The sequence below is a fragment of the Miscanthus floridulus genome, chromosome 16 (genome assembly GCF_019320115.1).
Source record: "Miscanthus floridulus cultivar M001 chromosome 16, ASM1932011v1, whole genome shotgun sequence".
Classification (NCBI taxonomy): domain Eukaryota; kingdom Viridiplantae; phylum Streptophyta; class Magnoliopsida; order Poales; family Poaceae; genus Miscanthus; species Miscanthus floridulus.
Window position 1 is genome coordinate 26,573,850 of NC_089595.1, and position 24,581 is coordinate 26,598,430.

The following is a 24,581-nucleotide window of genomic DNA, read 5'->3' on the forward strand; positions in this document are numbered from 1 at the left end:
TCAAAAGGGAAAATTGGTTCTATGGCATTGAAAGATCACGAGAATTGGAAAATACCATCAAAAGAGCTATGTCACGTAAAATACCATTCAAAGATGCAAACGTTAACCGAAAGTAGCACTCCATCATGTTTCATCACGTTTGGAGCTAACGACATCCATCTCCATCCACTGAGAGCCAGGGACGTAGAGATCGGCCCTGAGATCATTGACGAGGCGCTCCATCCTGCCGCCGTAGGCCGTGGCGTCGTCGAGCTCGATGGTATCGCTCTCCCCCTGGAACCAGAGCACAGCGCCGAGGGTCCCGCCGCCGGCGGTAACGGCAGCGCGCTCCCGGGCGATGGCGGCCTCGTAGAGCGGCTCCCCTTTGGCCCACATCTAGATCCTGGTGCCCCCCACAGCGCAGGGCACGAGGCCCAGGACGAGGTCAGAGTCGGAGTCGATGGCGGCGAAGGCGTGGAGGAGGAGGCGGTGCGTGAAGGGCATGGCGGGGCCGAGGCCACATGCCTTGTGGGTGTCGATGTCGGCGTGGAGCGGCGGCGCGGCGACGACCCAACGCTAGGACGCAGCGAGGCGGAGCACCCGTGGGTGCGGGCAAAACGGAGGCGGGAGCGGGGACAGCGCCAGGCCATGCCCGACCATGTTGGACTGGCCGGCCAGGAGGAACACCAGCTTGGGGCTGCTCGCGTAGGGCGAGGCCGGGAATGCGAGGAGAAAGAGGAGAGGTGCGCGGCGAGCGGCGGCGGCGCGATGAGCAGGATGGAGAGAGCTGCCGCCGCCGCTAGCGCGCACAGCAGCCGCAGCGGCCGCCGCGCCACCGGCTTCATGGTGAGTACTGAGGAGTGGCTCGTGGCTCCGCCGAGGCTCCTTCTTCTTCCTCCTCCATCCATCTGCTGCTTGCCGAGGCTCATGGATGCGCTGGAGGGGCGGATCGCGCGTGATAGCCTCCACGGTGGCGAGGTCACACTCAACGGGGAGCCGCTGCAGGGCCGCCGCCAGCGCGACTTCTCCGCGTACGCGATGCAGGACGACCTGCTGTACCCGATGCTCAGGGTGCGGGAGACGTTGCTGTTCGCCGCCGAGTTCCGCCAGCTCAGGCTAGCCCGTGCCGCCGACACCATCATCGGCGACGAGGGACACCATGGGGTGTCGGGCGGCCAGTCCCACGAGCTCCGCGTGAGCGTTGCTAGCAACGGCACCTCTGCCACCATCCTCTCCGGCCGGCGAGTAGTAGATGGATGGAGGAGGAAGAAGGAGCGTGCGTGCCTAGCTCGAGATGGATGCCGTTAGCTCTAAATGTGACGGAACGTGATGGAATGCTACTTTCAGTTAACGTTTGCATCTTTGAATGGTATTTTACGTGACAAAACTCTTTTGATGGTATTTTTCGATTCTCGAGATCTTTCAATGCTATAGAACCAATTTTCCTTTTTCAAAACACAGAGCTGGGCAACAACGTAACATGTCACATCTATGCAAAACACATAAATAGCTGTCTACAGCTGGTCTCGTCAAAAGCATTGTGATCTTCATCTTCTGGAGATTAGGCATCTTTGATTGCACTATAAATAAGAAAGGATGATGTTTATAGATTATAACAAGGGGTAATTTCAATGGGGCTAAAATAGACAACACATCTTATATAGGGTTCAGTCATAAAGTGGCTGTTATCTGAAACTTGAGCATAAAGTGGTTAGTATTTGAAACCAGTATCTTTATCAGTGAAAAGCTTATTTGTTGTTCCTTTGACAAGCAATACATGAGTCCTAGAATTAAACTGCCACATTACATACACATAAGAATATGATGCGACAAGCACACAAAATGATCATAGAATTTATTTCAGCATTGCAAACCTTTTTTGTTACACTTTTATGTGTCTTGGTTATCGATGGAGAATCATCTGGAACACTTGCATCAAGGCTAGAACCAACATCCAGCATGGAAGCACACAATACAGAACCAGATGCACTCCTAAGATTTCAGAATCAAATTCAGCTACATAATCATGTCGTATGCACCGTTAAATCATGATGTATGCACTGTTAGTTTCGTCTGCATTGTTAGATTTCAGAATCAAAATAATACCAATCAAAATACAACCTCGTCTTCTCAGTAGCACTATAAGAAAGACTAATCACCACTAATAAAATGCAATTCGCAGAATACCTAAGAGACGCGCACAAGCTCCATATAACTATCTGAAGCTATACAATTAGCCTAACATTCAATTGTAAGACAAATCTAATCCACCTCACTGTATTAAATAAGACAAATATTAATCCAGCTCACTGGATTACAAGTCAGAACTCTACACAAATTGTAAGGTGCCACACAAAATTAAGGTGGCCACCTAAAGAATGCTAAGAACATACGCTTGCACCATGTACTGCTCCAGGCCTTCTAATCAGGGAGTATATTTAAAGTACCAAACAAAATGTGCAAGGTAACCATCAAGCACACAACAGTTGTATGACGCAATGAGACTAACCTCAGGCTTTGGCTAGCAGCATTGTTTAGACAATCCCTTTTTTCTGCAGCTAGGAGTGACCTAAAAATTAACCAACAAAATGTCCTTTGGAAGGAAGAAGAAGACATAAACAACATGTGGGAGAATATGGCAACCAACATTCGAAAGGTGGCCTCAGAGGTGTGTGGAGTAACCAAAGGAAGTGGAGGCGAGGCTAAAGATACTTGGTGGTGGAACGAGGAAGTCCAAAGGGCTATTAAGGAGAAGAAAGAGTGTTATAGACGCTTGTACCATGACATGAGTGTGGACAACATAGAGAAGTACAAGGTGGCAAAGAAGACTGCAAAGCGAGCTGTAAGTGTGGCAAAGGGTAGAGCGTACGAGGATCTTTACCAACGTTTGAGTACGAAGGAAGGAGAGAAGGACATTTATAGGATGGCTAGAGTTCGTGAGAGAAAGACAAGAGACTTCAACCAAGTTAAGTGCATTAAGGATGAAAGGGAGCATCTCTTGGTGAAGGAGGATGAGATCCGACATCGATGGCAAGAGTATTTTGACAAATTGTTCAACGGTGAGAATACGGACACAACCTTTTAGTTGGATGACTCTTTTGATGATACCAATAGGCGCTTTGTGCGGAGAATCCAAGAATCTGAGGTTAGAGAGGCATTGAAAAGGATGAAAGGAGGTAAGGCGATGGGACCGGATGGTATCCCAATCGAGGTGTGGAGATGTCTCGGGGACATAGCTACAGTATGGCTAACCAAGCTGTTCAACCATATTTTTCGATTGAATAAGATGCATGATGAGTGGAGGAGAAGTATATTGGTACCGATCTACAAGAATAAAGGGGATATTCAAAGTTGTACTAATTACCGGGGAATTAAGTTGATGAGCCATACTATGAAGCTATGGGAGAGAGTTATCGAGCATCGCTTGAGAGCAATAATGCGGGTCTCTATGAACCAATTTGGTTTCATGCCCGGAAGGTCAACCATGGAAGCCATTTTCTTAATAAGACAAGTTATGGAGCGGTATAGGGAGAAGAAGAAGGACCTACACATGGTTTTTATTGACTTAGAGAAGGCTTATGATAAAATACCAAGGAATATTATGTGGTGGGCTTTGGACAAACATAAAGTCCCAACGAAGTACGTTGGGCTCATTAAGGACATGTACAACAATGTTGTGACTAGAGTTTGAACAAGTGATGGAGACACGGATGACTTCCCGATTAGGATAGGACTACATCAAGGATCAGCTTTGAGCCCTTATTTGTTTGCCTTAGTAATGGATGAGGTCACAAGGGATATACAAGGGGACATCCCTTGGTGTATGCTTTTCACGGACGATGTAGTGCTAGTTGATGAAAGCCGAACAGGAGTGAATCAGAAACTAGAGTTATGGCAGGAGACTTTGGAGTCCAAAGGTTTTAGACTCAGTAGAACTAAAACTGAGTATATGAGATGTGACTTCGGCACTACTACTCGGGATGAGGAAGATATTAGTTTGGAAGGTCAAGTAGTGCCTAGGAAGGATACCTTTCGATATTTAGGATCAATGCTACAGAGAGACGGGGATATTGATGAAGATGTTAGCCATAGAATCAAAGCAGGGTGGATGAAGTGGCGGCAAGCATCTGGTGTCCTATGTGACAAAAGGGTACCACAGAAGCTAAAAGGCAAGTTTTATAGGATACGATTAGACCTGCTATGTTGTATGGTGCAGAATGTTGGCCTACGAAGAGATGACATGTTCAATAGATAATTGTCGTGGAAATGCGTATGTTGCGTTGGATTTGCGGTCATACAAGAAGGGATCGAGTTCGGAATGATGATATACGTGATAGATTAGGGGTAGCACCAATTGAAGAGAAGCTTGTCCAACACCGGTTGAGATGGTTTGGACATGTTCAACGGAGACCTTCTGAGGCACCGGTGCGTAGTGGAATCCTAGGCCAGGATAGTAACGTGAAGAGAGGCAGAGGAAGACCGAAGTTGACTTGGGTAGAGGCAATAAAAGGAGACTTGAAAGGATGGAATATACCCAAAGACTTATCCTTAGATAGGAGTGCTTGGAAGACAGCTATTCACGTGCCTGAACCTTGATTGCTTTTGCTGGGTTTTAACTCTAGCCTACCCCAACTTGTTTGGGACTTAAAGGCTTTGTTGTTGTTGTTGTTGTTGTTGTGGATATAGAAAATAGTATCCGTTCCTATTATTTGCCTGGGCTTTTTTTACAGTGTTGGCTTCAGCTGAACTTTTCTAGATCCTTTAATGTGTTTACTTAGTAGGAAGTATGCCTACCTGGTCCATGCTTAATATTAATCATTATGTAGGTATAGTGTCATCCGATGGATCTCTAAACTATGTACTGATCTCAGAAAGAGGCAGATCCTATTTACCTAGACAAGGCCGCCATGCTCCTCCGGCAGAAGCACCATCCACGTCGGTGAAATTGTTTCGACCGTGCGATCGTGGCCTACAGGGTCATGATTTCGTTAATCAGCTCTAGTTTTTACTTTACCTCTTCGTTTCCAGCTTCTTACCACGGGTTGCTAAGAATCCATTACCTTCTGATGTCCTCGGGCTCCATTGTGAAGTGCATCGGTTTCTCCCCAATCGGGTTTCTTCCCCTGAGTTTTCTGCTGTCCTCGAGCTACAGGGTCATTCCTCGTCCTTGTTGGCCCGACCACTTTTGTCGCTCTTTTTCTCCTACTTCTTCCTCGCCGGCCTGCTCCTCTGTTGCCGCCGTCGTCATCGAAGGTCTTCGTCTTCCTCTTTGTTCTTCCTAGGGTTTTGCGTCGCGCCTCCTGTCTGCGCCGGTGGAGGTCTTCTTCTTCGTCTTTGTTCTTCCTACGATTTCGCGTCGCACCTCCTGTCTGCGCTGGGGTTCCTGCTCGCGTTCCTCCTCCGGGTGCGCCACGCGTGGCGGATTCAGGGGGGAGGAGGGGAGAGGGGAGCAGGGGGGAAGAGGGGTTGGAAAGGTGGACGCTCTCAGGGACAACGCCGTTGTTTGCTCCTACCTCGCCTGCTACGTTGCCCTTGCCTAATTTCGTGTGTAGGTTCTCGCCTCTGTCACACTCGATCCCCTCTAGCCTAATGCGGGTTGTGTATATCTGTTCTGCTATGTTTGCTTATAGATAGATCTGTTGCTTTGCCTGGTTCTGATGGCTTGGTCTCAAAACTCTTTGACGCAGGTTCGCATCGTTGTTGTTCAAAGGTGTCGTTGGCCGAACATTGCTGCGATTGTTGTTCCTGGTGCTCAATTGGATATCTGCCTAGCTGAGATACGCTCTTATTGGACTATCTTCGCTTCCAGGTACTAGATGCTTTGTTCAGTATATATGTTTCTTTGTTTTCTCATTGTTTGTGCTATGTTATGAAACTGATATTCCTTTGCTCTTCTTTGCCGTTTGCAAAATCATTCAAAGGACGCGTACGGTTGTTGGAACTGATCGAAGATCGGTTGTTGTCTTTTATTTGCCAAAAAAAGGGTCTTCAAACTTATTTTAAAATTATCTTCTGGTTTTAAACGGCCCTACATATTTGTGCCTGGCAGACAGAGGCGGCAACCAAAAAAGTGTGCCCAGATTTGGACTGCTACTTTCGCTTGGTGTGTTAGATATGTTTTTTATCAATTTGTCCTACGTAGCTATGTTGCAAGAGGTTGCTCACCGGTGCTGCCTACCTTATGTATCCTATATACATGAGGTGGTACAGGATGGGAAAGATATATACGGTATAGAGGTTGAATTGACCCCTGGTATGGTCCAGGGAGCCTCAACAACACTCTTTTTCTGGGCTGAGCCTGCTGTGGATCCTGCCATGGCCTACGAAGTAGCAGCATTGCAGGCTCTTGTAGTTCTACAGGGGATATATGGATTTGTTCTTCTTGATTATAGTGTCCATGGGCTTCAATTATATAGGGATCTAGCTCGCCATCTATTCTATATTGCAAATAGAGGAGCTCAGCTTGCTAGGTTGGTCGTGGCAGTGCCCAGCCACGATGTTAGACCGTTGTTTGCTGTTACAGCGTTCACGCAGCAGGTGTTAGATGAACTCATCGTGCTGTCGCGCGATTGAGTGTCAGCATGTTTGTAGGGTTACAATTTCTTTTCTGGCTTTATGTATTTTTTCCTGCTTCCATTGTACGCATCGCACCATTAATTATAAGAATGTTACATGAGGCGACTTCAGTTACACCTCATTCAGCATCGGTCTGTTTATACATCCATATTTTACTTCTCATCTTCATGTAATTGTTTTGGGTTCCTTCTGCACTGTACACTCCGCTTCCAGTTTTCCTCTTCATATAGTCGTTTTTGCTCTTATCGTGCTTCTACCACTCTTACTGCATGAATCCACCCTGTCTATACATCTAGATTTGTGCCTGTGCCTGAACTTGCCTATTTCATATATTAATGTTTTGCCTTCTCCATTACTCATGCCTATCATATTCGCTACATTACGCTCTTATAGAACCAACTAGAACAGCACCAAAATGCACGTCAAGGAATCCATTACGCCAGCTCTCTGGTACTATCAGCTTGTTTGTGTGCTGTTTTTCTGGATTATCCAGTGCATGTTAACAGACTCATGCGTATCGTATTCGGTACATTACACTGTTATAGAATCAGGTACAGCACAAACAAAAGGTGCATCAAAGAATGTGTTATAGCAGTTCTCTGCTACTATCAGATTGTTTGTGCGTTGTTATTCTGGGTTATCCAATGTATGTTAGAGGTCCATAAACACCACATACTATTTTTTCCAAAAAAAAATTTCCAAAAAAAATGGTTTCATTGTTTTATGTCCATGGTAAGATGCACAGCCTTCATCGTCTATGGAATACCAAACTGGTATGCCTGCTCAGCAACCACATATGTAAACTGTGCTCTATTTTGCTTACATATCTATGTTTTCAGTGACCGCTGCTATATTCAGTGGCCTCACTATTTTACTGTATTACGCTATCTAACAGTGGCTACCTATATTACTCAGTGGATGCTTCTAAGGATGAAAACGGTCGAACTCGGTCGAAAAACTCCTCAACCGTTTTCTACTTTTACATTTGAAATACGAAAGCGAAAGCGAAAGCGGACAAGCCGGACACGAAAACGAACACGAACTTACAGAATATCTAGAATTTCGGAAACAAACCAATTCGAGCAGAATTATGTCGAACACGGTCGGTATGCGAAAATTCAATACGAAATACCGACCCACAGTGTATAGCATTAAACAAGTGCACGACCAAATACATAACAAGTTCACAACTAACAAGTGCATGATCTAGTTCAAGTGCATAGCATTAAAGAAGTGCACGACCAAATACATAATAAGAGAGATGAGGCTGGGCGCCGTCTATAAGAAAGGGCAGCTAGCTACCAGTAGAAAGAACGCAGCTGCGTGGTGAGCAGCCTGTAATGGGGCTGTATGACCTGTGCAATTGGCCAAATTCGGTTTAAACCAAATTTTGAATTCGGAATATTTCAAATTAAAAGTAGAAAAGTAGAAAACGGTCAAAAATATGTAAACCGTTTTCTACTTTTACATTTGAAATACGAAACATCTCAAATGCGAAAGCGAAAACGGTAAAGTCGGACAAGAAAATACGGATTCGATCGGATTAAATATAGAAAATGATGTGGTTCAGTTCAGGATATTTCCGTTCCGTTTTCATCCTTAGATGCTTCGGTGGATATAGGCGCCTCTGCTGCTGCCACAGCGAGGTCCCGCCATACAAGACCACGTATGTAGCCTACTGTGTATAGTCCCATATGAGGCAAGAATATTGTATGAATCTTCTTCTTATCTATTCTGTCCTTCGACCAGGAAATAACTCCTCATGTCCCATTCAAAGTCCTGATCCAGCGCAGTGTAGACAGAAGAGGAGAAAGCTCCTAAAGCAGCATCGTCTTGTTTGGGGAGGTACTGCAGCAGATTCTACAACAAATGATGTTTTCATGACTTTGGGCTACAATATGGTTCAATCCTATACCCTGTGTACAAGTGCAGCCTCAGTGTATAGTGCTAGCTTTGAGTGTGCTCAGTTCGATGATGATTTCGTAGAGGCTCTTAAAGGTAAAGGCCGTACCTTTGTATGCTGCATCTATCTTTTCCATCATCACCAGGCCTACCTACGGGTATCTACCTCATCCATGTTTAACTCTCTCTTATATGTGCATAAACCAGTTTCTTATCCTGGGAGATCATACCATGGACCACCTGCACAGCAGTGTTCTAACTGCAAAGTCGTTTTCTGGAATGCTGAAAGTGTTGGTAAAGAAGCATGCACCTCTTCTGGATCACTTATTTACAACAAGTGCTATAAAGGAGGCAGAGTTGTTATTCCTCCCTTCCTTCCTAGGCCTGAACCCTTAGCGTCTTTGGCAAGATTTGATGGATGATTGGTCTCTAACAAGTTTATGAAGAATATAAGACGCTACAATTGTCTTTTTGCATTCACCTCTATGGGAGCCAATATAGATCAAACCATGAATGATGGCAGGGGTCCTCCGGTTTTTAAAATTTGTGGACAGATTCATCACCGCATCGACTCTTTGATACCTCCACATGGTCGCCCTCCAAAATTTATTCAGCTATATGTGTATGATACATCAGCCGAGGTTGAGAACAGAATTGCCTCATTAGACCATGAAGACACAATAGCATCAGATCTAGATCCTACTATTATACAATCTTTGGTTAATATGTTGGATGAACATAATTTGTTTGCAAAGCAGTTTAGAATGGCCAGGGATAGATTAGCAGACAATGAGGCTAAAGATTTTGTCATTCGCATTATTGGTCCAAAAAACGGAGATCCGCCTCAGTATAGTTTACCAACTACAGATCAATTGGCCATGCTTGTGGTTGGTGATTTTAGCTGTGAAGAATTTGAGCGGGACATTATTGTGCAGAAACAGACAGGCGATCTAGATCAAATCTCTGCTTTGCATCCTGCTTTCATGGCGCTTCAGTATCCTCTGTTGTTTCCATATGTTGAACGTGGTTGGCAGACCGGTATTTTATACACTGGTGCCACTCAGTTAGCACAGAATGCTCATGTAAAGCTAACCATGCAAGATTACTACTGCTACATGTTCCACTATCGAAAAAATGAGCCCAATCCTTATTTATGTTATGGGCCATTGTCAACTCAGGCCAAGGTTGATGCCCGGGCCTGCGTCGATGAAAACAGACTGAAATATATAGTGGATCATCAGGCTGATATCAGGATGGAAAGTATTCAAGGAATCTATGATGCTATTAGTAGAGGTTCCCAAGAAGGAAGTGAGGTTGGTAAAATGACCGTGTTACCGGCATCATATATAGGCGGTAGACGTTATATGATACAAAATTATCATGATGGTATAGCTATCTACCGAGAATACGGCCCCCCTAATTTCTTCGTTACATTTACATGTAATCCTAAATGGTTAGAGATTTCTGAGGCTATCTTTGAGCCTGGACAGAGGCCAGGTGATAGGAATGATATAATTGTCAGAGTGTTCAACATCAAGTTAGAAGAACTTCTGCATGATATTAGATGTGGTAAACCCTTTGGACCTTGCAACGCAGGTATATTCATCTACATACATCAAAACCATCCTTTCTATCTACGTCCATTTGTCTACTATCTCTTCCAGATCCTAAATATTTCCTATTAAAATGCAGTGCTCCACACTATAGAGTTCCAGAAACGCGGACTTCCACATGCACACATAATCCTTTGGACTTCAAGAGATACATCTGATCCAACTTCTACAATGATAGGCAAATATGTGTCTGCAGAATTGCCTGATCCAAGAAATGATCCGCTAGGCTATGCTCTTGTTGCAGAGCACATGATACATGGACCCTGTGGTAAAAACAATCCTAGGTGTCCATGCATGAAGAACAATAAGTGTTCCAAGCATTTTCCCAAACCATACCAGCCTACAACTACAGTTAATTCTATTGGCTTTGCTGTGTACAAGAGACCTGAGAACAATCTCTTTGTTTGCAAAGGAGGCCTCCAAATGGATAACAGATGGGTTGTTCCATATAACATGTTCCTCCTTACAAAATATCAGGCACACATCAATGTTGAGTGGTGCAATAAAACTACATTCATCAAGTACCTCTTCAAGTATGTAACCAAAGGAGCCGATTGTAGCAAGGCTTATCTACAGAGAGTCAAGAGAGGCCAGCAGGCGCCGTATGATGATGAAACACAGACTATAAATGAGATAAAAGAATATCTTGATTGTAGATATATTTGTGAGCAAGATGCATGTTGGAGAATGTTTGGATATGATATTCATAGACACTATCCAGCAGTAGAAAGAATGCCTGTGCATCTTCCAAACGAGAATTTCATAACTTTTAGTGCTAGAGCAAAGATGAATAAGTTAGTATCTATCGAGTTTTTAAAAAGAACAAGGTTAACTCAGTGGTTTGTCTGCAATGAGCTTTTTCCTGAAGCTAGAGCATTGACCTATCCTGAGTTTCCTTTGAAATGGATATGGGATCAAAGAGATAGAAGGTGGACAAAGCGGAAACAGCAGCATGGTAAGATAGGCCGTCTTCACTATGTACACCCATCAGCTGGGGATCGGTACTACCTTCGCATGTTGCTGCTAATAGTTAAGGGTGCAACAAGCTATGAACATCTCAAATTCCACAACCGAACATATCATCGTACATTCAAAGAGGCGTGCAAGTCCCGTAGCCTTCTTGGTGATGATCAGGAGTGGTACAACGCTTTCGATGAGGCAGCAGCTTGGGCTACTTCACCGTAGCTTCGTAGCTTATTTGTAACAATGATGCTGTTCTGTGAAGTTGGTGATGAAAACACTTTCTTCGAGAAAATTTGGCACCATTTAGCCGACGATATCATCTACCAGTACAGAGATATGATTGGTGATCCTAATTATGTGTTGCCTGATTCAGTAGCTAGGGATTACCTTCTGGATGAACTTTCCACTCTTTTTTCTCAGAGTGGCAGGAACATAGCTGATTTCAACTTACCTCCAAAGACACATGCTGAATATCCTGTTCAAAACAATCAGCTTGTCGAAGAAGAGCTATCATATCCTTCTGATCCATTGATTGACATGAACAATCCAACTGCTTTCCTTAATGAAGATCAAAGAAACGCCTTCTATAAAATAGTCCACAGAGTGCAACAGAACGAGCCTAGCTTTTTTTTGTATCAGGATATGGGGGAACTGGTAAAACATATTTATGGAATCGAACAGTAGGCTATCTCAGAGGACACAACAAAATTGTTCTTACTATGGCATCTTTCGGGGTAGCAGCGCTACTCTTACCAGGGGGACGGACTGCTCATTCAAGATTCAAAATACCTTACGAAGTAGAGGATGATATGATCTGTGATGTTAGCAGGGGCACCATGCTTTTAGAGCTTATTGAACTTACAAGCCTTATTATTTGGGACGAAGCCCTTATGGCTAATAGAAAATGTTTTGAAGCATTAGACCGCACATTACGTGACATAGAAAAAGTAAAAAACCCTGAGGCTGCAGATATTCCATTTGGTGGTAAGGTTGTTGTGCTGGGAGGGGACCTCAGGCAGATCTTACCTGTGGTTGAAGGAGGTACAAAACAAGACGTCATCAGTGCTGCTATAATCACCTCACGCTTGTGGGCTCATGTAGAGGTGCTCAGCTTAAATCAGAACATGCGATTAGTATGTTCGCCGAATGATGCTTGCCAACAATAGGAGGTCGCCGTGTTCAGCAGATGGATATTAGATATTGGTGAAGGTAAGGCACCCTCCTTTTCAAAGTATGGAGAAGATGAAACGAGCTGGATTACAATACCTGAAGAATTGCTCATAGTGCCTGGTGAGGATAAACTTGCAGCCATTGTGCAATCGGTATATCCTAACTTTGAAACCAGGTACAGAGACCCTCTGTACCTTTCTCAAAGGGCCATACTAGCTCCAACAAATGAACTCACAGATACAATAAATGAGTACATGGTTCCCTTAGTTCAGGGCAGAGAAAAGGAATATCTCAGTTCGGATACTATCGCTAAGGCCACTGCTCAACATGAGGCATATGATCTTCTATATCCTATTGAGTTCCTTAACTCAATTAGTGGTAATAACTTCCCGCAGCATCAAATTGTGCTCAAACGAGGAGTTCCTATAATGCTGTTGCGTAATCTCAATCAAAGAGCAGGCCTTTGCAATGGTACAAGGCTGACTGTAACCTCTATAGGAGAATGGACAATTGAGGCAAAAATTATGAATGGGCACCATGCAAATCAAACATTTGCAATTCCACGCATAACTCTGTCTCTCAAAAGTAACAAGTGGCCATTTGTTCTACAACGACGCCAATATCCTATAAGAGTTTGCTATGCCATGACAATCAATAAAAGTCAGGGACAAACATTATCAACTGTTGGCATCTACCTCCAAAAACCAGTCTTCACACATGGTCAACTCTATGTAGCTGTTTCGCGAGTAACGACAAAACAAGGTCTCAAAATCTACATAGAAGATGATGATGGCAATCCCTCCAATGAGACAAGAAACATTGTATACAAAGAAGTTCTCCACCATCTATCTTAGCTGCTAAATGTAGGGTCATTCTATAATTACTTCGTACCTAAAATGGCCTTCATGGCTACATGTCATCAATGACCCCACATTTGGTGCTGCTAATATTTGCCGGTATAGTCTCATGTAGTACACAAATAAAGTTGTAGACCAGTGTACATATATGTGTTCAGTTTGGAAAACCATGCCTATGTGCTTTGTCTTACTCAGCACTGACCATATACGTACAGCATTTTGGGTTTCCTTCTAGCCAAATATTTTGGTAGTGGCCGCATCAGTGTACAGTGGACCAATGCAATTGTACCTCTCTATGTAAACACCAGGCAATGAAATTGTTACTTTTGGTGCTCATGATTTGCATTATTGGTTCTACATCTTTCGTCACTGTACCTCAATGTATTTGGGTTCTCCTCAAACTATATGTACGCATAAATAGCTTTATAAATTGCTGCTCTGTGTGTGCCAGGTCCATCATGCAGGAACTAGTGTTTCTTGACAAGCTAGAAAAAGGACGCCACTCGCATGGCATTGTTGTTCGAGTCGTAAGGAAGTGGGTTCACTACGAAAACAATGGATAGGGTCCACCTCAGTACGTTGGGATGGTTGTGGCAGACGCAAAGGTACTAGTACCAGTTCTTTAAAAAACATAGTAATACTATCTTTGTGTTAACCATAAGGATCACATATTTACAATCAGCAGAAACAGTACTTCATACGCATTGACATGCAATCTAATCAGCTTAATACCTACAATAACAGGGAAATGCCATATATGCTGAAATTTCAGATGACCTCATGGATGACAAAGCCTATCTTTTCGATGTTGGGAAAGTTTATGTTGTTAAGAAATTTGTCGTCCAGAATGCCAAAAAAAGCTACAGAGCAATTGACAAGAACCTCATGATAGACATTACAGACTACACAACAGTTGAGCTTGTTCGGAATCCTCCACACTCAATTCCAGAGTACATTTACAGAATCACTCCATTACGAGCCATTAGACCAGCGCGAGTTGTCTTCAACCTGATAGGTGAGCTATTATGTCAAATATCATTTCTAGATAGATTTACCTTCGACGTGCTATATAAATTTGGTAACTGACAAAGTTGCATCGATCTTTTTACAAGATGTCCTTGGATATCTCATTAAGTATGAGGCAGCTCACACATTTGTTCCTAAGAACATGGAAAAGGCTAAAACACTCAGAGAAATCTACATTAAGGATTTAGGATATGTATCACTTGCCCATACGATAACTTAAATAACAGTGGTTCTGTCCTACTGCCTCAGAATCTACTTTTATGCAGTGAAAATGTTATGAAGATTACCCTATGGGGTGAGCATGCCACAAATTTCAGTATCGACAACATATACGATGCTACAGCTAGTAATCTTATTGTTTGCCTTGTCGTTGGTTGCATACCGCGTGAAGATTTCAAAAACAATGGTAGAGCCTTCTTTTCCAGATTGGTCTCAACATTTCTGAATATATTTACATATGCATTGGAGACTAACATAGCTTTAAGATACATGCACTACAAACCATTTTATTCCTTACTACTGCAGATAAAACATGTCTAACTGGAAGCTCAGCTTGCGCTTACTATTTCAACCCTACCATTCCAGACGCCCGTGCTTATCACTCCAGGTATAGCCACATGGAGGTCAACCCAAACAAAAAAAAGAAGACACAGACAAACAAAGATGCCTGAACGTTTGTACTAATATGCTTTCTATCATCAGGTTCAAAGATACGCCAGTCTACATCGACCAACCTGCGCCAGAAGAAGAGGCGGTTCCAGTTTCGGTCGAAGACATTCAACTACCAGAAAAAACTATAGCTGACCTAAACCATGTTGATCCCTTTGATGACATGGTAAACAAGATAAAGCTGTAAACTCATCCTCCTAAACAACATCCTATTACATATGTTCCAGACGGATTTTATAGCTCTTTCACCAATGCCATATCAAATTTGTTTATCAAATTTGTTAGCGAACCAGGACCGGTTATAGTGTAAAAACTTTTAAATTATTTGCTGCGGTGCAGGAAACAGGACCATATAAAGTTGCAGTAATGATTGTGTCTATTACAAACACTACTAACTGGTGGTACATGTCTTGCAAGCCATGCAAAAAAAGAGATGATCAACAGCTAGATGGTACCTACAGATGCCCAAAGTGTGGAGGCACAACCACAGTTCCTAGGTACCTTTTCAGTAGCTTTATACCATTTCCAATCCGTACATGAACTGAATATTTTCCAACGTATCTACACCTTTCATTGTTTATAACTTGTGCAGGTACCTATTATCATTTATTGCAAAAGATGACACAGATGAAGCATGGTTCTTTGCATATGATGATGAAGCGAGCAAAATAATTCAAAAAGAGTGCCAGGCATTGGTGAACCCATTGCATATAAAAGAAGGATTGCCTCAGGCAATGAACAACATACTTAACAAGACATATGTGTTGTCAGTTGATCTTAGCGACGAATCGTGCAAAAGTATGAAAAAAAGGCAGTACCAAGTCAAAGCAGTTTTAGACAGGCCACCGAAGCGGCCTTCGCTGCAGATCATGGCAATATCTCCGTATCACCCACCTCACACAACAAGCCCAACACCAATCATTAAGAGTCCAGAGCATTCGGCCGATCTACTTCTGATTGAGGCCGCTGCACAATCTGTAAGCAGATTTTACAGCTTGTTTGGCAACACCATTCCAGCTTATTTAGCTGTAGTCCACTCAACAAATTTTTCGTGTTACAGACTCCAGCACCTGGTAGCGAACTAGACCATGAAGCCTCCAAATATGATGTCGACAGGTACATAATAATCCACCATTCTACATTGAAACTCCATAATAGATAAATACATATATACTGCTTACAAGCAGTGTACGTAATCAGTGCACAATTCCAATTTATGTAAGGTCACCAACAACACGGACAGGTGCTCGCAAGAATCTCTTCGGCCACGCCGATTCGGCCGAAACTACAGAGACACAAGAAGAACAGCGTGCCAAAGAACCGCGTCCATCCTCTTCGGAGTCAAAATCAAAGAAGTATACTTTCAAGAATTTTAACTTACCATCTTTTTATGTCCAAACATGTTGACATACAAATTCTAAACATAGAAACTGAGTATAGTGCTGACTGGTTTTTTCTCAGGCAGAAAAAAAACAGGAAGATGATGCAGGTAGCCACTCACAGGAGTGAAGCAGCATCTCTGGTACGCAAGGGGTAACATTCTCCAAACAGCATCTGACTAATATGTACCAATAAACAACCAAAAAGATAAGGTCTTCCTTGCCAACTCTTATCACATAACTGACTTAGTTCTGGACAGAGACATACACAATACATTGTCTCACACCAGTTAGGTTCAAATACTAATCATTCTTCCTTTATTGTTCCAATTAGGTGTTGCCGCACTATTGCCGACATGTAACAAGCTTTTGCGTCCTGCGAAGAACTGCTGTTCGAAGAAATAAAACCTATATGTAAATTATCAGAGTACAATGCATCGACTTCTGTGGTACATGCATCAGGCTATGATGCATCAACTTCTATGTACTATTTGTCATGTCTGTGATCTAGACATAGCTATGGGAACCACATACTATGGATGTATCAGTTCGAACTGTCGCTATGAAATCGTGCCGTTCCAGTTGTATATGAAACTATATTTGCCTTCTGTAAATCCTAGATAAATCCTACTAAAATATCGTCAGACTACTGTCACAACTCCGTTTTCTTAGCATTACCATGCTCCACAGAGAATCTATGTACCACCAGGTGATATCCAGCCAACGAAATTTAACTATACACAAACCTCGCAAATATACAAAAAAAGAGATCTATGTTACAAAATAAACCACCTAAGACAGCAGGTACCAACACTAAAAAGCGGTTCCCACAAATACACTAAAAAGCGGTTCCCACGGGCGCGCGAATGCGCGCGCCACCATACTAGTGTTACTAAATTTCTGAAATATAAGCCAGTCTTAGACAGTGAACCCAACAAGCAAAAGCTAGATTCATTTTGCCCCGTAATGTATGGGAATTGCATTCCTCAGTCTCAAATGCTCAGGAAATATTGACCAAAGACCCATTGAATACAAAATCAAATAATAAGAAAGAAAATGAACCCATCAACCCCACGGCATGAAGCAGATACCTACTTTGAATTGAGAACCAAAGACTTTTCAATAGAAGAAGATTAGGGTGTAAAAGTAGGTATTTTCAGAGGGCCGTCAATATATTTCCATCTGCATGTAAGAATGTATGAAGAACCAACTATTGCATAACCATGAATGGCATGTTGAAAATCTGACGTATCTGAACCTAAGGCATAGAACACATGATTTTTTTATTCTCAAAACCAAGTGGTTTTCTATTCTTAATTCTAGAAATTCAAAGCATATCTCACCTCACTACATGTTCGACAGAAATGTTATTATGTTAAGGAACCTTTGAAGGATGCTGCTAACCCAGCACAACAGTTGTAGGCCCGAGCACATCTGAGAGGCTGTACAAATCTCCAATTTGGGGAGCCGGATTAGAAAACAAAATGGGTATAGCTTACTGCTTGCTGCTTACCCACCTGTGTGTTGTGCAGGGGCTGTCGTGCCACGGTTCCACATCATGAGTTGTACTCCAGCACGGCTGGAACCATAGAGAACGGGAAGAAATCAGATGGGGTAGAGATGACGCCTGTACCTTGTTGAAGGATACCGGCCGGATGTGGAAATGAGAGAGAGGACTCAGGGCCGCCACCTCACCAAGGATGCCTACAAGCAAGGGGGCATGGGTAGAAGCAGATTATCAGTGTAGGACAGCAGATCCAGAGCGCGCGGGGAGGGGAGGGGACTCACGCATATAGCGGTGCTGGTAGACACCTCGATCTGCTCCCGTCATGACAGGATCTATGATTGTCGAGGCCGGATCTTAGACAAAATGCTCGTGGGAGGAGGAGATGGCTGCTCCATTTGGGACGCGACCGGAGATCAGGATGAGCCGATGAGGCCGGAGATCCTCGACGCCGGTTGCGGGTGGAGGAAGGGGAACCTTGGGGAAGGAGCGGCAGATGGAGGATCTCCCTCTTGCCCCTCTGCCGGAGGCAAAGAACGCCAGCGGCAGGAGACCCAAGCGGTGATGGCGGCGGCGGTGGTCGAGGGTATACCGGCATGGAGGCGGCGCGTGGAAGAGAGGCCAGGGAGGGGCCGGAGAGTTCCACCCGGGGTCTTGTGCGCCCTCGTCCCGCAGAGGCCATGCGGCTTCCATGCCTAAGCGATGGCTGTGTGAAGGCTGCGCAGCGAGGGGTGGAGGTGCGGAGGCGGCGGCGAGAGGAGAGAGGGATCGAGACGTCGGGCTAGGGTTACGGGGTGGAGGCTGGGAGCGGAAAGGTTTGGACTACGGGTTGATTCTGAAAACCTGAAGGGCATTTTTGCAAAATAGTGAGAGACAGGTGTCAACACGCGAAGAAGCCACCAATGCTCCGATTGCTCCTATGTGAGCGGAGGCAAGTGGGTTTAAGCAGCTTCCGATGCAGCGGCAACTCTCTCACGAGATGTTCGACTGGCATAGATAGACTGGCCGGTCGTTTTTTTTCCCAGCTGAGCAGTATTTTTTTCTCATTAAAAAAATAGTATAAACAGTGAAAATCAGTATGAACATTATTTTTTTTTAGTCCAGCCGAACAAGCTGTCAATCAACTCTGACCGCGTCGCAGGCGCGTGTGTAGCACAGTGGCAAAGCTCTAGTGGTGTGGTGGGAGCTGGCCGGCTTTTCTGGCGATGTGCTCGTCACGCTCGAAGCCTGATAATTTCGGGTGAGGTGTGTGTCTGTGTGTACTTGAAGGGACGAGGCATAAAAAAATAAATAAATAAAACTCTGACCGCATGAGGCTTTCTAGAAGAGCGCCACCCAACCCCTTGGCCCTTGCGTTTGTACCGTAAGTATGCACACCATACACTGCACGAATTTTTTTTTTGGACAGAAAGAGAGTGTAGTCGTGTGTGTGTGTGTATGATGATATACATGCCTTTCTAGATAGATCATGCAAAGTTGCAAATGCATGCAAGCGTCCAGATCTGATCGAGATGGTTCTCTACAAGGCATCGAACGAAAAGGATGTGACGGAGAAAATGCGTGGACGAAACCATATATGTATGCATGTGGACAAAGATAACGTGTATATATAGCAGGTCAAAAAGACCGTATATATTGGTATGTGAGATGGATGGTCACGTACTCCTAATAAAGAAGCAAAACAGTGCCGGACAAGCCTACTAGTATGCCTCTAGATGGTCAAAAAGACCGTATATATTTAGTTCAATTCCACCTCAATCTACTTCAACGTATATGAATTGAGATGAATACATACGTATCAAATAAGCCATGAGAGAAACAGCTGTTTTCTTTACTAAATAATGCACGCAAAGTTAAATGGCCTTGCTAGCTATAGGCTTTACACATCAGCCGATACATGCGTCCAAAACCGTGAACTTTTGGGGGAGAAAATTGAAAATACTCTCTAATAAGAAAGATCAACAAAACACAACGACTAGTAATAATAAGTCCAATTCAAAAAGCTTAAACCTTTATTAGAGCTAGACTAGATAGAGAATAGAGATACAGCAGTCCAAAATCCGACACGGACACGCAGATCTTCCTTTAAATATTGCTGACTACTGTTCTCGCAGCCGCACCGCCCCCATCGTGGCGTCGTCATTCCGGCGTTCCGCCATGGACGCCTGCACACACCAGCCCATGCCCAACCCGGAGCTTGCGCCTCCCGCTCCCGCGCCGGCGCCACCCGCCGCGGCGCCGCAAGAAGCCACCGGCGACTCGGAGTCCGACGCCCTCGTGTCGGCGCCCACGGTTGGGGACCGTCGTCCCTTGGTGACAGCAGGCTACGCCGAGGACGACGCCGAGTCGTGCAGCGGCGCCGGCTGCAATAGCAACCGCGTCCCTGCTGCTAGCGTCGACGATGACGACGGCCGTGGCGCAAACGACGACGTGGCCATGGAGGGTGACGAGAACGAAGAAGTCGACAGCAGGATGTCCGTCCCGTGGTGGCGCCGGATGGTCAAGGACGCGGCGAACGGTGCCTGTGCCAGTGGTGGCTGCGCGCGGCCGCAGGCGGCGGCGGCGGAGGGCGGGGCGGCGGCTGTTGTGGCCGGACCCTGCCATACGGCCGAGAGCAACAGGCTCTTCTGGGAGGCTTGCATTGCGCATGGATACTAGCTGAACTCGTGACTGGTAGGCAGTAGTAGCCGCCCGCCATGGATGTGGGGCACATCCAGGTAGATGTAGAAGATGGGGTTGGGGTCGGGGAACATTGCTCGGCCTCCTGCACTGCGTGCCACTTCATGACGTCAGGCACCTGACATCATCTTGTCTTGTCTCAGAAAATGCGTTGCAAACTTGTGCGTGTCCATGAGTTCTTCAAGAATCCAATGTTTCCCGTGAAAATTTTGTTCCATTCTGTTCTGAATGAATTACCTGAAACCTAAATTTTGTTTCATGTGAATTCAGCTCATGTTCAGGTCAGTTTATGTGTGCAACGCAAATGAACATAAATGGAGCTCAAAACTGGATTCACATTCAGGCCACCTGAATTTTCTCGGTACTCCCTCGGGTCAATGCTACATGCACCGGTTTATATAGAAGTACAAAGTATTCCCTCCTATCATAAAAACATGTCGTTTAGGACAATTTGTTGTTAAACCATTAAAACTAGGTAATGACTTTAACACGGCCGGCCATTTTTTTCGGCCACTGCATGCCCACCTCCTCTATCTCCCTCGGTAGCGTGCACTGTTCTTCTTCTCCACTCCATCACATGTGGTTCCCACTAGCCACACTGTTCTTCTTCTCCATCGCACGCGCCTGCACCCGCCCACCCTTTTCTTCCCCAACTCCAGCGAGCTTAGAAGAGAAGGGTTCTGGGGGAGAAAGGTCGGCCAGCCGGTGAGGATGACACCAGGACGGTTTAGGGGCCCTGGCGGCGGTGGAAGTGGCCAGACCAGGCCAGGGCGGGGGCGTCACAGCGGCGAAGCTAGGGAGAAGGAGGCCATGGCGGCGGCGGGCGGTGGACGGTGGCAGGGGCGAGGAGCGCCGGAGAGGAGGAGAGGCGCCGAAGAGGGAGCCAGAGAGGAAGAGGGAAGTCGGATGTGGCAGAACCGCCTAGAATAGCACACTTTCGGAGGAGCTTGTCTTCCACTAGACACTAAGCACCCCGAAAGTGGACTATATCGGATAGTTCCATCGAGCACACACCAAGGGAGAACTCGAAACAATCCACGTTTTACATCCAGAAACCAATAATGAGTACGAGCTTACAATACTTAGTCCATTTCATACAACATAGAGTCTTAGAAATTATTTATTACAATACCAGAGTTCAGAGTGCGATAATTAAACAACGGAAAATGTAATAATCATCTAGTAAAAACAATACGCGGATCCATCTGTGTCCACCAGAAGAATCTTCCACACAAGAGCTAACTCCTCAAGCTGCACCTGCAACAGGGTAAAGCAAACTTTGAGTACACAATATACTTGCAAGACTTACCCGACTAGTGGGAATAATTTCCCGACTCTCAAGGATATGATAGGCAATATGGTCTACTGGTTTTTTTTGTTTGCGGAAAGCATTACTAATAGTGTGTCCTTAAGGTCAAGTTTTATTAGCAGTCATGATTACTTTATTAGCTAACCATTCTAGGTAAGCACATGTTCTACCTTCAAGCAAGTGTTGAGCAATCACAACTATTTTATCATCTTTCATATTCCAGTTCTTACTACGGTGCTAGACCGTAGCCAAGTCGTACCGTCTCACAGATTCGACGATTCGTGAACCAATGTATCCCAGCTGGGTACCCCAAAACACACGTCTCGCTTGTACCCCAGGCACAAATGAGATCAACCCATTTCACTCTCATCGACGAGTTCAGGTCCCCGTCCAAACTTGGACTCCAAGCCCCCACACTTGACACCCGGTCTTAGTGTGGTGCTTAGACCTCCACCATTCCCCGCCTCCAATTAATCGATCCAAAAAGAGCTGGACGAGCCTTCCCGCGCTCCCATAAGCAAGTATATGCTTAGGATAATAAGTCTGTGACCTGACTACCATCCACAACAACGGACGGTTCTCAATTGACACGAACAGGGAAAACAGTGTAACCAAGCCAAGCCACGTGGCCACGGGATGCAACTTGTTACACCCACCAGTAACCCATACCCTATCCCTGTCCGATCTCCATTTTCTCTTCATCCTTTATTATGAAAGTAATAATAATCACCTATTGTGAGCAATGGCAGGTTACGCTACCGGTGACCTAAGCATATCATCTACTCAAACTTGCAATAGTAGAACTCATAGGGTAGATATATATGCATGTGGTTTCCACAAAATTTTCCTGCAACGTTGAAAGCATCTAGGCCCCTAGTTGGGTTTCGGTGATTAATGACAATACAAGATTACTATGACTAACGTGTGTTTTACAGAGACAAGTAAGTTAGGTCATGGTAATGGAGATCAATTGGGCAATCAAAGTTGTCATGCCCCTACGATGGAAATCGTTTCGGTTTTCAAAGGATGGACGACAAGGTTAAGGATGGCTAGTTCTAAGTGTCGATTGGAGTTGGAGAGACACTTAGAGTAGTTTAGGACTTTTTTTTGGCCGTACTATTAAGGGGGGTATGAACGGGTAGCTTGACCTAGGTGAGTCTAGTGAGTTAGGTGTGGTGCACACTTGTTAAAACTTGCTCTAGGTAGCTCCTACGAATGCCTAAGATCCTTTGGAGCAAACTTTATTCACACATGATCGAGAGTTGGAAGTGAATGGAGGGTCAAATGCTGACCGAACGCTGGCCTCGGTGCGACCGGATGCTGGCCGCAGGGTCCAGTCACTTCATTTGATCAAGCAGATTGTGTTCGGTGCGACCGGACGCTGGAAAGGTCAAGTGACCGGACGCTGAGAGGCAGCGTCCGGTCGACTCCAGTAAGGTTCCAGAGAAGGGAATCTGCGACCGGACGCGTCCGGTCAGTACTGACCGGACCCTGGGGGGTCAGCGTCCGGTTGAGTCCAGTAAGGTTCCAGCAAGGGTTTAATGCAACCGGACACGTCCGGTCAGTGGTGACCGGACCCTACCAGCGTCCGGTCAACACATTTTCACTGGTTCACGGGTTGAACTGACCGGAGCATCTGGTTAGTACGACTGGAGCGTTCGGTCACCCCGCAGAAGCTCATAACGGTTCGTTTTTCAGGCTACCTTATAAATAAAAGCTCCACTCGTGTGTGAAGTTACTTTTGCTCATTCCAACAGCTGAGAAACACGTTTGTGAGTGCCAAGAAGAGCAAGGTCCTAGTGAGGTGATTGAGATTTGAGAATCCAAGAGAGTAGCCTCATTAGTGAATCAAGAGTAGCCAAGTGTGCATCCATCTTCTCATTAGGCTTCGCGTGGTCAAGTAAGAGTTCATGCTTGTTACTCTTGGTGATCGCCATCACCTAGATGGCTTGGTGGTGATTGGGAGCTTGGTGATCACCCGGCGGAGCTTGTGGTTGACCCAACTCAAGTTGTGAGCGGCTTTGGGTGATTCGCCGTGATGGAGTGTCGAAGAATCAACCCATAGAGAGCACTTGATCCTTGCGCGGATCAAGGGGGAGCTACACCATTGCGCGGGTGCTCCAACGAGGACTAGTGGGGAGTGGCGACTCTCCGATACCTCGGCAAAACATCATCGCGTTCCTCTCTCTCTATTTACTTTGAGCATTTACTTTGAGCAATTCAATACTTGTTCTTACATTCATAGAATTACCATGCTAGAGTAAGTTTGGAACATAGGGTGCAAGTCCGCTGTGCGTTAGATTAATAGAAACACTTTTCTAGGCACAAGGGGTTAATTGGGCTAACCGTATGATTTGATTATTGCAAGAAAATTTAGAATTAGCCCAATTCACCCCCCCCCCTCTTGGGCATCTTGATCCTTTCAATTGGTATCGGAGCCTCGTGCTCATGTTTTTAAGCTTAACCGCTTAGAGCAAGATGTATCACGGGGATGGACCTCCTCCTATCTTTGATGGAGATGACTTTCCATATTAGAAAATCCGCATGGAGACGTACTTAGAAGCTCTAGACGTTGGTATTCTTAGAGCCGCCTCACAAGGCTTCCCAAAACCTCGGGATGCTACTAACCTACAAGGCGATGAGGTTAATTATGAAAAATGGAATGCAAAGGCTCGCAACACCATCTTTAGAGGCCTTTGCAAAGATGTGTTCAACCGTGTAAGGAACCACAAAGACGCCCATGCACTATGGTCAGACGTTTGTGCGCTCCATGAGGGAACTAAGAGTGAGCGTGAGGAACGCTATCATCTTGTGATTAAAAAGCTAAATTCATTTGAAATACTTCCCAAAGAAAGTGCTAATGAGATGTATTCTCGTTTAAATGTTCTTATAGAGGAAGTCAATGGGCTTGGACTTACTCAAATGTCACCATCCGATGTTGTGAGAAAGATCTTG

The 24,581-nt window shown here is 45.0% G+C and overlaps 1 protein-coding gene and 1 pseudogene across 1 annotated transcript; one reads left to right on the forward strand and one right to left on the reverse strand.

Annotated features, from left to right (window-relative positions):
- Window positions 1-58: 58 nt before the first annotated feature.
- Window positions 59-1,271, reverse strand: LOC136509889 (uncharacterized; annotated as a pseudogene).
- A 7,950-nt stretch (window positions 1,272-9,221) lies between these two features.
- Window positions 9,222-11,717, forward strand: LOC136510458 (uncharacterized). Its single transcript, XM_066504893.1, has 5 exons — window positions 9,222-9,539; window positions 9,636-9,774; window positions 9,916-10,053; window positions 10,150-11,025; window positions 11,296-11,717. The coding sequence occupies exons 1-5, from the start codon at window positions 9,222-9,224 to the stop codon at window positions 11,715-11,717; spliced, it is 1,893 nt and encodes a 630-aa protein (XP_066360990.1).
- The last annotated feature ends 12,864 nt before the right edge of the window (window positions 11,718-24,581 follow it).